The 14,634-nt window shown below is 48.8% G+C and overlaps 1 protein-coding gene across 5 annotated transcripts in view; it reads left to right on the plus strand.

Moving 5' to 3' along the window:
• CCDC93 (coiled-coil domain containing 93) overlaps positions 1–14,634 on the plus strand; it is an 89,706-nt gene that overhangs the window by 67,390 nt on the left and 7,682 nt on the right. For all 5 annotated transcript variants that reach the window (XM_064586430.1, XM_064586432.1, XM_064586431.1 and 2 more), the window contains 6 exons: positions 710–763; positions 2,166–2,228; positions 5,109–5,217; positions 8,752–8,834; positions 10,799–10,836; positions 12,264–12,348. In XM_064586430.1, coding sequence (XP_064442500.1) covers positions 710–763; positions 2,166–2,228; positions 5,109–5,217; positions 8,752–8,834; positions 10,799–10,836; positions 12,264–12,348 — 432 coding nt within the window. The remainder of the gene's footprint in view (positions 1–709; positions 764–2,165; positions 2,229–5,108; positions 5,218–8,751; positions 8,835–10,798; positions 10,837–12,263; positions 12,349–14,634) is intronic.

Raw genomic sequence — 14,634 nt, forward strand, 5'->3', positions numbered from 1 at the left:
GTTAAAACACAGGCCAGAAAGAAAAGTGTTTCTCTCACCAAATAAGATTGTAGGGATTGCTGTTTGTGTTTCCCCTTCTCACACTTCATTCCAAGCTCATTCGCTGAGGCCCCCTGTGCTTAGGATGCGCGAGCTGGATGTGGTCTCAGAGTCTGTTGACTGCACTCTCTCCCTTGAGAACAGGCTCAGGCAGCTCAGGGCTCAGGAAGGGGATGAGAGGGGTCCGAGCCAACCAGCACCTGTCCGCGTGCCCTCCAGTCAGGGACCGTGCCCCTGGCTGTGTAGCATGTAGGTCTTGGAGGTGCCTCCATCCTGGTGGCACGGGACTGGCGCGGAGGAGTAGCAGAGTCTGGCCTCCCAGTGCAGTGGTGTCCTGGGACCGTCATCACACAGCGGGCCTTTCCGGTTGTTTCTAAAACTGAACCTTTAGGGCTCAATTCGTCAGTCCAGTCAGCCTCTGAGTTTGTACAAATCAGACTGACAGGATCCTATTTCTCTTCTTAGCAGTCACATCTTGTTAGAGGGATTATTACGTTCAAAGACAGTTGCCGTTTAGCTTGTTTGGGTGTGACACCCATTTAAGAACAATTTAAAATCTGGGGCCCAAGGACCCGGTCCCCCACCCCCACCCCTTCCTACAATGCAGACCCACAGCTTCTGTCCCATTCCCCTTACTCAGGAATGCGTGCATTACTTTTCATCGTTTCAGAGCCTGTCTGCTGGAGAGCCACATGGTGCCCTAACCCCTGGGATGACTCATAATGTAAGTACCCACCCATTCTCAGCACTGCCATTGTCCTCCACGGGAGTGGTGGCCAGCCCTGTACCCTCCCCTGACAGTTTCTCAGGCCGACTGAAGTTTTCTCTATGACCACCACTTCCCGTGCGGGCTCTCGGGGGGCCCCTCAGATGGAAGCAGGGTCTCCGCAGGGATGGTTCTGGAGACCGCCATTCTGGTGGGTTTTCTCCCTGCACTTTGTGCAGGCATTCTGTGTCTGCTCGGGCATCTCAGCTGAGAAGGGGAGAGGCGTGCCTTCACCACACAGGCTGGTCACAGCACGTAGGCTCTGAGGGGTGGGGTGCTGCAGGGGGAAAACTCTCTACTGTACTACATTCCAAGGTCAGCAAACTGTAAGGGGCCAAATAGGAAATATGTTCAGCGTGGTGTGCCAACCCCGCTGTAGCAGCCGTAGTCAGTCTGGAAATGAAAGAACATGGCTATGCTCCTATGAAACTATTCACAGTGAGGTGAATTTGGCCCAAGGGTTGTATGGTTTAGCTCATGGGCAATAGTTTGCTGACCCCTGTTCTGAGTTAAACCAGTGCTCCCCACCCTCCAAAACAAACATCCAGGAGAAAGAAAAAAAGGAAAAAGAGGAAGAAGAGCAAAGCAGGAAAGCTCTAAACACTTGCCTCCTTTAATGTTTGCCTCTTCCCTTTGTGCCCTCAAACTAGAGAATGCGCGTCAGGAGTCCTGTAGTACAGTCGTGTAGGGTTTGTGTGCAGCTGAGCCCTGTGGGGGAGACTGAGTGTGGGGGTGTGTGCTCACGTGTACATACATGTGCTGGGGGAGAAGACACCTCTGACCCCTTTCATAGCTTTCTTTGATGTAGCAAACCATCTAACCATGTCTTACCTCATGGGGCTCAGTGAGAGCCAGTTCCTCTCTCGTACTTCAGTGCTGTCCAAAAGAACTTTCTGCATTGATGGCAGTGTTCTGTGGCTACACTGTTCAGTATGATAGCCACTAGCTCCTTGTGGCTGCTGAGCACTTGATGTGTGGCTATTGCAGTTGAGAAACTGAATATTCTTAAATTTCAGTGAATGTCAATTTAAATAACTACACACAGCTAGTGGCTAGCATGTTGGACAGTGTAGCTCTAGGTAGAAACATAGAAAGCAAACCAGTGTCACTATAAACACGGGGACTTAGAACAACAGATTCTTTAAGTAATAATTATCTCCTTATCATCATAGTTTTGGGGGGGCACATAAATTTGGGGGATACTTCACATAAGACCCAGACTCTAAACTCGGCCTTCTGAGAAAAGAAATTTGGGGCCTCAGAATGGAGAGATATGATAAAAATATTCAGTTCCAAAAGACTTTATCAAAGAATGAAAGTTTCCTGCTCTCAGATAATTGTGTCCTTTTCCAATTTTTAGGAAGACCTAGACAGACGGTATAACATGGAGAAAGAGAAACTTTACAAGATCCGTTTACTACAGGTAAGTGAAAGCAAGAGCAAAAAAACACATAAATACACTTATCTGGGTATCCCATAGAGAACTAGGAAGTCTCAGTATCTAAGAACGACAAGTACGGAGGCTGCGGTTTGCCAGTGTTCTGTCTGGAGTGGAACTATGTGGTTTAAGATGTTGACAGTAACATCTCCCATCGGTACGTTACTTTCACGGTCATCTCGATGGATTTGATCGAGATCTCTGGGTGGAGAGTAGCTATTAGCTTCATTTTCTATATGAAGTAATTCACTCAAGTCAGTTAAGTACTTGTCCAAAGTCAAGAAGCTAGTAAGTGCCAAAGCCAGCCTTCAAGTTCCAGAGCTCTGTCTAGTACTTTTCCTCTAAAATCACGTGCCCATTTTAGCGGTCTTATTTGATAACCTTGGAGATTTGTAAGAAAGCCATCAAATGTGGTTGGTTCTAAAGCTGAAGTCACACAGAGTCAAAATTTCTTTGCAAAATCCCTGGCATTGCCAGAATCTGGCTCATGGAAGCTCAGAAGCCCAGAGTTAGCTCGTGTTGTCCTTTGGCTTGGGTCTTCTCCCTGTTCTCCGGGAAGAGAAAGCCAGGCTCTGACGGGAATGGTCAAAGGGCTGCAGGGGCTAGTGAGCCCCTGTCTCTCCTATCTCTGGCTCTTGCTTAGTTTGCTGAGCTGTTTGGTTAAATTTGGGTGCATCAGATTTGTCCTTGATACAGGGACACTAATCTTTAAAGAAACAGAATTAAATGAAACCAGGAAAATACACAACTGCATACTTGAAGACTTTGTGACTATGTGCTTACTGTAAGTATATTCAGTGTTGTGTTAGGCACCAGGAATAGTAAATGGGATGGCCCATCTTCTGGGAGCTGGCTGGCTATTTGAGAACCACGATATGTCCCTATACATCAAATACAAGGGAGTTGATATGCAAATTGCCAATCATGGGCAGCTTCAGACTCCCTAGAGGGAAGCTACAGTAAAACCATAAGCCTGCTGGGGGCCTGAGCCAGAGTGGGGACCGTGGGGCTGTGCGGACATGAACTGGCATGGGAGAGATTGAAAAGCCGTATCTGATGGAACTTAGCACCAGCTGAGTCAAAGAAACAGAGGAGTCAAGGATGGTGCTTGAATTTCTGACTCGGGTGGGTACTTGTATTCATTGAGAAAAAGCATTTAAAAAAGAACAGGGTTCAAGGCGGTGTGTGTGAATAGGAGTGTTATTGAGATCTGTTTGCGGCTCTTGAAAGTTGGGGCACTCAACCAAGTAGAAATGTCCAAGAAGTGATCGGGTGTCAGGTCTGATGCTCAGGGTAGTCTGGGCTGGCCATTGGGTGGCAGCACTATGTTGGTGGTAACCAAAGCTGTGACAGTGGGGTAAAACCTGTGTAAGGACAGGCAGAGGAAAAGGAGGAACTCCCCAGTGAGGTAGCTGGAGGCATGGGGGGAAGCCAGGGTCTTGTGGAAGCTGAGCAGAAGGCTCAGCAGAGAGAATGGTAAATTTTGCTAGAAATCAAGAAAGCTAGAAGCTGACAATTATCCATGAACTGTCTCCCAGAGAAGGTCTGCGGTGACTTAGTGAGAGCAGTGCGGCAGATGTTGGGAGAAGCCAGCTGCCAGTGGGGAGAAGGATGACTGCAGGCGTGGGAGCAGCTACAGGCACTGGGGGTGCTGGCTCTCAGGAAGTTGGGCTGCTGTTGCAGAAGAAAGAGCCTGCTGGGGCGCCTGAGTGGCTCAGTCGTTAACATCTGCCTTCGGCTCAGGTCATAGTCCCAGGGTCCTGGGATCGAGCCCCACATCGGGCTCGCTGCTCTGTGGGGAGCCTGCTTCTCCCTTTCCCACTCCCCCTGCTTGTGTTCCTTCTCTTGCTGTGTCTCTGTCTGTCAAATAAATAAATAAAATCTTTAAAAAAAAAAAAAAGAAGAAAGAGCCTGCTAGCTGAAAGGTGATCAGGACTTAGCGAGGGGCTTTTGAGGGGTGAGGGACCTTAGCCTATCTAAATGCTGGTGAGAAGGGGGAGCCAGTAGAAAGGGAAAGATTAAAGATGCAGTAAAAACAGTAAGATTCTTGGGGGGAAAAAAAAAGACAAAAATTCAGGAGTCAGAGCCTGAGCACCCAGGGACAGGGTAGCCTTGGCCAAAAGGACAAGCACATTTTTCCCTCTGACCAGGGCCACAGAGCCCCTACTTTGGGTTTGGTGGGTTTCTCCCCAGGAGGCTTGTCTTTCCCCAGTACTTAGAGACCCCCACGCGCTGTTGTAAGCAAGGCAGACGGGAGAGCGAGATGGGGTGGCACAGAAGAAAGGGAACAGTGTGGGAGCCCATCCACACCACACCCCTCTACCTCCCCAGGTGCCATCAGTGGCCAGTTTGGCTACTGGACCCCCAGTCCATGGTAGGGCGAAAGTGCGAGAAAGATACTGTAGGAGTAAATTGTAGGAGCTTTTCAATAGGCTAAGGAATTTGGAATTTATATGGAGGCAGCAGGGTGGCATCCGTTCCTCGTCATCTGGGAAGCCTTCCTTTTCATTCCTGCTCCCCACCTGGTGATGGTAGAATCAGCTACTCTTGAGTCCTTTGGGGCCTAGAGGGACGGCCGAGGGCTGTCCACAAAAGCCTTTCCCATGTAGGATCTTCTGCCCCTAGCCATTCATTTGCTGCCTTCTCTGGTTCTAGTTCATAGCCACACACACACCTTCTCCGTGTGTCACAAAGGGGGAGGAGGGTCCATCAGAATCTGAGATGGGGACCTCAAGCCAATAGCGGTTTTTTGGGTGGGGTGTGTGGTTACGCTCAGAAGGAGGTGGGGGCAGTATTTTGGCTCCCCAGAGAACATGTAAGACCTTTTACCAAATAGTATTGTCTCCCCCTTCCTTTTGCATTTAGGCTCGAAGAAATCGAGAAATAGCAATTTTGCATCGCAAGATTGATGAAGTACCCAGCCGAGCTGAGCTAATACAGTATCAGAAGAGATTTATTGAACTCTACCGCCAGAGTAGGTGCATTGACCACAAACACTCTCAAGACTGGTCCTGGGAGGCACCAGAGGCGAGGGTTCTGTCCCATGTGAGCGTGGGAGGGCATGCATCATAGCATAGTTGGTGAAAGCCACCACTGGAAGGGGCTCCCTGTCATCATCAGGCCCCCCCGGCCCTCATTCCACATAACCCACTGCTAAGTGACCCTTAACCCCAGGAGCAGCATTAGGGTGCTCTGCCGCCCTCTCTGTGGACGGACTGAGCTAACTGAGCTCTTAGCATGACGTTTCGAACCCGCCTTCTTCCTGGTCAGCCATTGGGCTCCACTGAGCTCCCCATCCTCTTTCCAACCTCCCACGGGATGTGAGCACTCCATGATAGAGCGTCTCTGGATCAGTCCTCACTCATTGTTCTTCTGGATGAACTTTCTTGCCCTTGTGATCCTTGACTTTGACAGCACTGTATTCACCCAGTAATCCAGGACTGGTCTCTCTTGGCTGGAATCAGTGAGCTGGCCTTGTCAGGTTCAGAGTGACCCTCAAAGTTGTCACTGCCTATCTGTTCCCACTGCCACCCTGATAGCTGTTCTTATCTGTGTCAGAGCTCAGCTGCACGCTCGTTAGCCGGTCTGTATACCCTTGTCTGAGTCCCTCACCCACCACCTGTCATGTCCCCCCTCTCTCTGCTGTCCAGTCTTCAGGAGCTCACCGGGCCTCCTGAAGAAAATGTCTCTCCTTATTATCTCCAGAACCTCCCCAGTCTAAGTGGCCTGCCTGGAGGCCCCCTTTCCTTCTCTGAGCCCACATTCTGGCTTCCCCGGTCCACACACGGCCCCTCAGTACACCATGCATTTTGACACACAGCTTAGGCCACGACTCCTCTCGTTACCTATGCCTAGAACCCTTTCTCAACTCTGTCAGACCCAACAGATACAAAACTGAATTCAGCCTCCCTACCCTATTTCTCCTCCTGGTCACGGGGATCACTGTCTAGCAACCCCAGCCCCTTAGTCTTGTCTGGATCCCGCTGCTCTTCTGGTTCTGTTTCCAAGTAATGGTCAAGTTCATTTCTTCTGGACTACTGCTGTAGCCACCTTCTCATCACTGCCCAGAGTCTGCCCTCTTGTCTGAGAGGTCTTTCCCAAACAGAAATTTGATCATTTTACACTCTTGCTTTAAAAGCTTTAATATTTAATAGCTCTCCATAATTATTGGAGGCTCTTCAGATTCTAATTACACTGATCAGAGTCCTGCATCAGCCAGGCCAGCTTCCCTTACAGTCCCTCAGTGCCTCACCCCTCTCGTGAGGGCGTCTACATTTTGGCCTGTGAGTTTGTCCCCAAGTCCAGAATGCCACTGTCCTACAACTCCCACTTGGCAAACTCCATCCCTTCTTCCAGAATCCACCTCAGATTTTGTCTTGGGCCCTTGGCCTCTCGAACATCCTTCCTGGTTCAGGCCAGAGCACTGTCCTTACTAGGGTCAGAGTCATGCTTCCTTTCACGCCTGCCCCCATCCTGGTGTTGTACACGGCCCTCGAGCTTGATTCCAATGGTCAGGGACAAGTATCAACAGTGGCAGCTTCTCAGCAGAAAATAGTTTCTGCCCTAAGTTAAATCTTTTCCCTTAATTCTGTATCCCTGCCTACTTTCCAGCTTTTAACAGTAATAATAATCAACAATACCTTGCATCTGGATATTTCAGAGTAAAATTTGACACATGTTTAAGTCCTTTTGATAGGATATTTTTATACCAAAGAAATTTTTAAGCAGTTACACCAAAATATCTGTATCATTTTCATTATTATTATTATTGTCAAATATCTACAGCCCCCACCCAGTCCTTGATCTGAATAGAGGAAGGGTGACAGGCACATTCCTGAGCAACAAAGCTAAAGGTTGATTGGTTTATTTATGGCAGTGATTTTCAACCTTGGCTACACATTGTAATCACCCGATCCTGCCTCCATAAAATCTCAATTGGTCATGAGATTTTAAAAGCTCCCCAGGCTATTCTGTGTTTCAGCCAGGCTTGAAATCCACTGTTCTAAAGCTCTGAACAAGAGTAGTATTTTAGGGGCACCTGGGTGGCTCAGTCGTTAAGCATCTGCCTTCAGCTCAGGTCATGACCCCAGGGTCCTGGAATCGAGCCCCGCATCAGGCTCCCTGCTCCATGGGAAGCCTGCTTCTCCCTCTCCCAATTCCCCTGCTTGTGTTCCCTCTCTTGCTGTCTCTCCCTGTCAAATAAATAAAATCTTAAAAAAAAAAAAAAAAAGAATAGTATTTCATACTGAGTAGTTCATGTGGTAATTTTTATACAAATTAGACAGTTTGATATTGGGAGCATTTTTAACTGTTGCCTCAAAATACCTGTATCGGGTTATTAACCTCTGTTACCAAATACGTACAGCAGTATCTCCAGCCCCCGCTCATCTTTGAGCTGCACCGCTGTGGGGAGGCACAGCTCTCACTGGGTAATAAGATTAAAAGTTGGCTGATCGGCTTAAAGATTCGGGTTTAAATGTTAGTGGCAGTTGCCCAAGGAAACCACCAGTGCCCATGGCCTGCTCTGCCTGTCTCTCTTCTCCAACTCGTGCTGCTCCAGAGGGACCTGCGTTCAACAAGCAAGAGCCCCTGGGAAAGCAGACCCCACTGCCGTCCGGCCAGTGCCTGGTAACTGTTAGACATCAGGATCTTTGGTTACAGCTACATTGGAGGGCTCAGCTTAGGCCCAAAGCCTGATTGTGAATCCAGGTCTTGGGATTTTATCCCCCGCTGTATGCTAAAAGAACTCAGAGCGATGAGGAAGGCACATAGGCGCAGAGCCACGTGGGGGCCACCCATGCACCCAGCCACAAAGCAGGAAGACGAGCTGGGGCAGGAATCCTTCCCCGCTGACCTCGTCCTCTGGTGAATACGGCCCAGTCCCAGTCCTAGATTTGGGTGCTTTCCTCCTATGTCATTCTATAGGGAAGAGTGAAAAACAAGAGGTGGACAGAGATGCAGAGTAATTTTATAGGAAAGGATGTTGGGAGCCTGGTAAATAAGATCTCCCCCCTTAGTCATATGCACAGAAATGGGAAGAAAATTCATACTCCTTAGGCACATATTCTGCCCTAGGTTAGGCATGACATTCATCTAGTAGATATCTTGGAGGGCCTGCTGTATAGGCCCGTGCTAAGCATAGGGATTCCAAAAGGGAGCAGACTGTGGCTCCTGCTCAGGAGCAGTGTGGGAAGGGAGGACGCCACCTAAGCAGGAGGAGGTGGCATGGTGGCTTCCTCATCCTTGCCACCTTCCCCTCAGGGTGCCTCACCTGAGAAACCCACCCGTCCCACATGCTGCCAGGTTCCTCGTCCCGGCTGGGCCAGTCACAGCAGACCGGCTCCCGCCAGCCTGAAGCAACTCTGCACAGGCTTGTGTGCACGGTGGGGCTTCCACACAGATGCCTTGACACGCCGGGCTCCTGTGGGTGGGCCTCCTGGGGCAGGGGGAGCTTAGGATTGTTCTGATGCATTTTCTTATCCGTATGTTGATTTCTTTACGTTTACAGTTTCGGCAGTGCACAAAGAAACCAAGCAGTTCTTTACTTTATATAATACCCTGGATGATAAAAAGGTTTATTTGGAAAAAGAGGTAAGAACCTGTATGAAAAGCAGATAACTTAATCAGAAGGGCAGAGACAGGGCTGTTGACCCCAGGAAGCTCAGCCGAACTGAGTGGGAGGCGGTGGGCGGGCGTGGAACGAGCGCCTGCTGTGTGCCCCATGCTGGGTCACAGCCTTAGAGAGTAAGAGACGCTTCAGAGCTAATTTTGCACAGGTGCATGGGCTGACATGGGACTGGGGGACTGCAGTCTCGTGCCTTGTGAGAAACGATGTCTGGAGAGAGACTCAGAAGGCGCAAGTGGAAGGGGCCTGGGTTGGCAGAACTTTAGTTTGAGTTTTAAAGGAGTAGCCACATAAAATGGGCATGGTGGGCTCATTTGAGTTGACACGCCAGGAGTGAAAAGGGGTGCCCCAGGCACTGACACCCCCTCCACATTACTCTGACACTCAGGTTAAATCCACTCATGATTCAGGGCTCCCTCACATCAGATGACAGATGATTGGAGCACGGTGGCAGGGTGTGCAGCTGTGTTTTAAGGAAGGAAAAGGAACAATGTGGTCTTCATAGTAGCAACACAGTGGGATGGAGAGAGCATGCACTTTTCAGTTGGACAGATGGGGGTTTTATTCTGTAAGAGAGGGCATTACACCCGCTTTGCTTGACTGTGATGGAGACAGAATGGGAAATGATGGTGAAGGTCCTTGTATCTGGTGGCTCCGGACACATACTAGTTCTGCCTACCGCCTCACCTTGAGGTCAACAGAATCTGTTTCCATTTCATCGTCACTTTGCCGCCTGGACTGATTGCCCCCTTAAGAAGAATGATATCGCAGGTGCATCTTTCACGTGACCCCCAAATGGAGGCATGTGTAATTAATGTCAGCTTTCTTGGCTATTGTCAATCGAACAGATCAATCTCTCTCCCTAGAGGACACTTCTTGAGAAGGGGCATTGAGTTCTGTTTTTCTCTGTATCCGGGGTCATCCACAGTGACAGGCACATGATAGGCATTTGATAAATATTTGAGTATGAGATGAGTGCATTTGGTAGGATTTATGTCAGACCTGGGGGGGTAGCCCTGCCACACACTGTGGCCTTGGGGTCTTTCTGCCTAGTGAGGGGAAGACTTACCAACCCTAACTTAGGGACAGGCCAGCCCTTCTGAGAAAGCCCATCACCTTCCTTCATCAGTAGTGTTTAAAGTTATTGCATTCTTTTAAAAACTAGGAGTGTGCAGGGGCGGGGTGGGAGCCTTTTAATTCCAAGCCACATTAACATAGAACTTTGTATTTGCATAAATTGTGCCTTTTATTCCAAATCCATTTACGCCTGTGCTGTTTTAGCTTTCGAGCATCCCTGTGGAGTCCTAAGGGCAAGAATACCATTTCCGTGTTACAGACTCAGGTCCAAGTAGGGTCAATGACAAGCTGAGTTAGTGACACAGCCAGAAAGAAGATGAGGTTTCTGGCCCTCAACTCAGAGCCCTGCCCCGGACTGTATTGCTGGGGCAGAGAGAGGGTCCTCCTGTGCGGGCTAAGGCGTTCTCCGTGGGAAGGGGGCTCTCAGAGCCACCCAGCAGCTGGCCACATTGGGAAATTACAGGATGGGCACAGTGTCCTTGCTCTTCACCCCTAAGCTGATAGCCCTGAAAATAAAGAAGACTGTTTGGTGAGGAAGCAGGGACTGGTGGTAACTGCCCAAAGGGCCCTAATGGTAGCTGAGTGTCTTCTCTGCTGGAATTTAGGCCCTTCTGGGAGCCCTCTTCCTCCATTCCTGGGGTCATGGGCTGTCAGAAGGTAGATGCTCTGGGAAAAATTGTGGGACTAAGCACATGCTGCTCTTTTTCTCACGTTCTTTCATCTCTGTAAACAAGGTGCGCTGCTTTCAGAAGCAGTGTCAGAGACAAGACAGCCTTGCAGTGGTTGGGGCCATGCAGGGCTCTTTCTACCTTTTGCTTATGGTTTTTCCTTTTTCTCTTCCTTTCCTCCTCAGATCAGCCTGCTGAACTCCATTCATGAGAACTTCTCACAGTAAGTGCTGGCCGTCCTCCTTCCTGTCAGTACCTCGTTGTACCCTTCACTGTGCATTCGGCTCGCCTCCCTGTGACAGGAAGTACGAGGGGCGAGACGGGGCTAGACAGGTGGTTTTACACTCTCACCCCCACTGCAAAGTGCACCTGTGTCGTGCTTTACATGTTCTTGCAAAAATTTCTCAGCGTTCTTGCAAAAATACAGTGACGTTAGAGTGAGTTTGAGAAACACCAAGGAGTATCTTGGGGGAAAAAAGTAACTTTCAAGTAATTTGTGCCTCACTACTGTAATCTCTTCGTATATTACTTTTGTCTTGTTAAGATTAGATCAATACCATTAGTTCTTGAGCACATAAAGATGCGTCACAATTTAGATAATGAAATAATCTACTTTTTTAAAAGATTTTTAAAATCTAATGATAGGTTTTGTTTCTAGGTGAGTGTGCATCTTCCGAAGTACTTTATGCAGATAAGAATTCTTTTTCCCCAAAAATTGTATGGCAAGGCCCACCTGTACTCAAGTCGTACCAGCCCTCAAGCATGCCCAGTGGCCTGCTCACCGTCCGGCAGCCCAGGGCTTGCTGTCTATATAGCAGGCTCCCTTTGCTTCCAGCACAAACCTCTCTGCCCCTGGCAGGTGACCGGTGACTAAGATCTGAATGGATTACAAACTCCAGATCTTAAGCTTCATTTCTAACTACAAACAAACCAAAAAGAAACCACAGCTCCCTGATAAGATTCAGATTCAATTAGTGCCTTGACGTTTCTAAAAATGGTGCCTTCATCATTATTTCCTGGTAATTGAGAGAGGCTGCAGTGTGTGATGGTGCTGTGATGAGTTCTGCTCTGTCAGCCCGTCCTGTGGCAGAATTCTCAGTCCCTGCATCCCTTGCTCAGATCCTTGTGGCGCCGTTCCCAGCACAGAGCAGGAAGTGAAGGGGATGGTTTCAGGACACCAGGAAATCCACTCCTTTAGCTGCTGCCCTTAGAAACGAAAGCAGGTTTCCTGACCGTGGTTTTAGGGAAATCTCAGAGTATGTCTACCAGTCTTACGCAGTACCTCCAAATCCTCAGATTTCTAAAAACTAAATGGAATTCATTTCTTAGGCAGTGCATGTGATCATCAAAGTAAGAAGTATTTTTGTTGATTTTAATAACATTGTATTTTGCTTTAAGAAAATACATACTTAAGCAAATTGTAGAGAAAGCGAGGAAAACAGATTAATATTAATATTCAGTTATAAGAGGAGGCTAATTGTCGTGCCTTCCTCGGAGTTTAGAATCCCTAACTTCCTGGGACCCAGGGGCCCCCAGGAGTCCACCACGCCTCGCAAAGGCATCATCTGGGCACCGGGAGGACTCCTTGATGCCTCCCCCTTCCTCAGCGTCCTGCATGCTGGTCTTCACTCTGCTGATTGTTCCTTTCAGAGCCATGGCCTCCCCTACTGCCCGGGACCAGTTTTTACGTCAGATGGAACAGATCGTAGAAGGAATTAAGCAGAGCAGAATGAAGGTGAGAGGACTTGTTTTCTGTAGTGCAGCCAGGATCTCACACCGGTTACGGAGAAGGCCTTAGGAAGAGCAGGCCTCTTCTGCTTATCCTGAGAATGTGCTCCCAATCCTGAAGACACACCTTCAGTGTCTGCAGCTTGGATTCCCAGCAGACCTCCGACCCTGCAGTGGGCAGCACCAGCTCCACAGGCTGGTGATTTAATGGAAGCTCTCAACAGTAGCCCCACGGACTGAACATCTACTATGGGCCAAGCATGGTGCTAGTCCTCCTAGAAGCCTTCCTAAATGAGTAGTGTTACCCGCATTGTATAGATGAGGAAGCCAACTTTCACCAATGGACTTCTTCTCTTGCCCACTGTCTCTTCTTCACTGGATCTTTGGTTCCTGAAATTCTACCATTAGAGATTCATTCCTTAGGATGCTTGAGAGCATTTTAGTTTTCAGGAATCCTCTGTAAAAGACGCAAATAATTACTGAACTGAATTCTGAAGTGAGAGGATATTATGCCTCAGAAGAGAAAAGAGGAATTGATAAGCATTGAGAGTTCCAGAGATAGCCTTACAGAGAATCATTCATCCTGGGGCCAGCATGGAGTTTTCATCACTCTGTGGCTCTGCACTTGGGCCATTTTGACCGTAGTAAAGATTTGATGACTGTTTAGAAACCAGACGTAGCTACAGTTTTCTGCTGTTATAACCAGATGAGTCTTGGCTAATACTTCCGAATCTCTTACTTTTGATCCCTTTAAAAACGTGGATCACACCAGAGTGGTCCTCAGGCATGGCAGTCAAACTCTGGGGACTCGGCATCTCCTCTCTCAAGCTTGGGGCAGAGTGGTGCAAGGGGTGATGTCAGAATGCGAACACACGAAGGAGAGGGTGCCTGTAGAACTTGGCATCATAAAAACCCGCTCACAGAAGGCCAGCCTTCATGGTTCCTATAATCTCATCTCACAAGAGATGAACTAAGGGCAAAACCTCTTTATGTCCCTTTCCCTGTTGAAAATATTAATCTCTCCATTAACGACTTCAATAAAATGATGTCAGTGGAGGAAAAAAAAGAAATTACCACTAGTGACAAGACTGTTCAGCCCCAAAAATGAAAGCAGTCAAGAGGCAGCACGTGATCTGCCTTGTGCACGTACACAAACCCCAGCCAGGACGGTCCCTTCTTGATGAGCTAGGTAGGGTATAACGGAGGAGGAGGAGGACAGAGAGCCTAGCTAACCACAAGCCTTTAACGACCCAGATCACAGCGGGGCGGACCTTTCCGCCCTGCTGTCATGCCATCATGCTCCTCCTTAGGGAGCCGCTCTTTTTTCTTGAGAATGAAAGAGAGCTGGAAAGTGGGGGTCAAGGGGAGGGAGAGAGAATCTTAAGCAGGCTCCACCCCCAGCGCAGAGCCCGATGCTGGGCTCCATCTCACTACCCCCAGACCATGACCTGAGCTGAAATCAAGAGTCAGAGGCTCAATCCACTGAGCCACCCGGCACCCCGCAGAGCTGCTCTTGTCCATAGTAAAGAACACTGGGAATTGATTATTTTGTTGTTGTTTTTTTCTTTGGCTTCCCCCTCCTGTTTACCAGGAGATGCGTTCCTAGGAAAGGACGTGGATGTGATCCATTCATTCTCTCCATTCTCCCCCAGGCTTCATGCTGTTGGTACCTCAGTGCCGACCAGTGAAAGAGGCTGCTCTGTGTCTGTCTCCCCAACTAGATGGTGGGGTACGAGATGCCCACGGGCAGAGAGGGTTCTCTTCCTCATGTGAGCATCACCAGTGGCCAGCCCGGCACCTGACCCATGGTGGGCTTTCACGACCTGTTTGCTGAGTGAATGAATTCATTCAATTGACTGCAAAGGCAGTTCTCAAAGAGGGTTCCTGGTCAGGTTTGATTATTGGCCGGCATTTCAAATGCAAGAAGGCTGTCTTTGCAGGACAACATTCGTTTGGATGCATGTCTTTTGAAGTGTTTGTTTAAAAAATCATAGCCCTCCCTCTTTGGATGCCATGGTGGTTCCTGCTCAGAGTATATGTGGCAGGGGAGTCTGTGTCCTCATGGAGCACACACAGCCCCGGAATTGGTGGGTATGGGACGTGCACGGAGTAGACCACAGACCAGCAGTGTGTACATGTAACAGGAAAGGTGTGTACAGTGCACAGAAGGGCTCCTGAGTGAAGAGAGAGTCACATCCTGGAAGGCATTTTATTTTATTTTTTTAAAGATTTCACTTATCTGACAGAGACAGAGAGAGAGCACGGGCAGGGGGAGCGGCAGGCAGAGGGAGAG

This window comes from Mirounga angustirostris, unplaced genomic scaffold (assembly GCF_029215605.1).
Source record: "Mirounga angustirostris isolate CCGP_5_RB_7025 unplaced genomic scaffold, mMirAng1.0.hap1 SCAF_3, whole genome shotgun sequence".
In the NCBI taxonomy this organism is placed as follows: Eukaryota; Metazoa; Chordata; class Mammalia; order Carnivora; family Phocidae; genus Mirounga; species Mirounga angustirostris.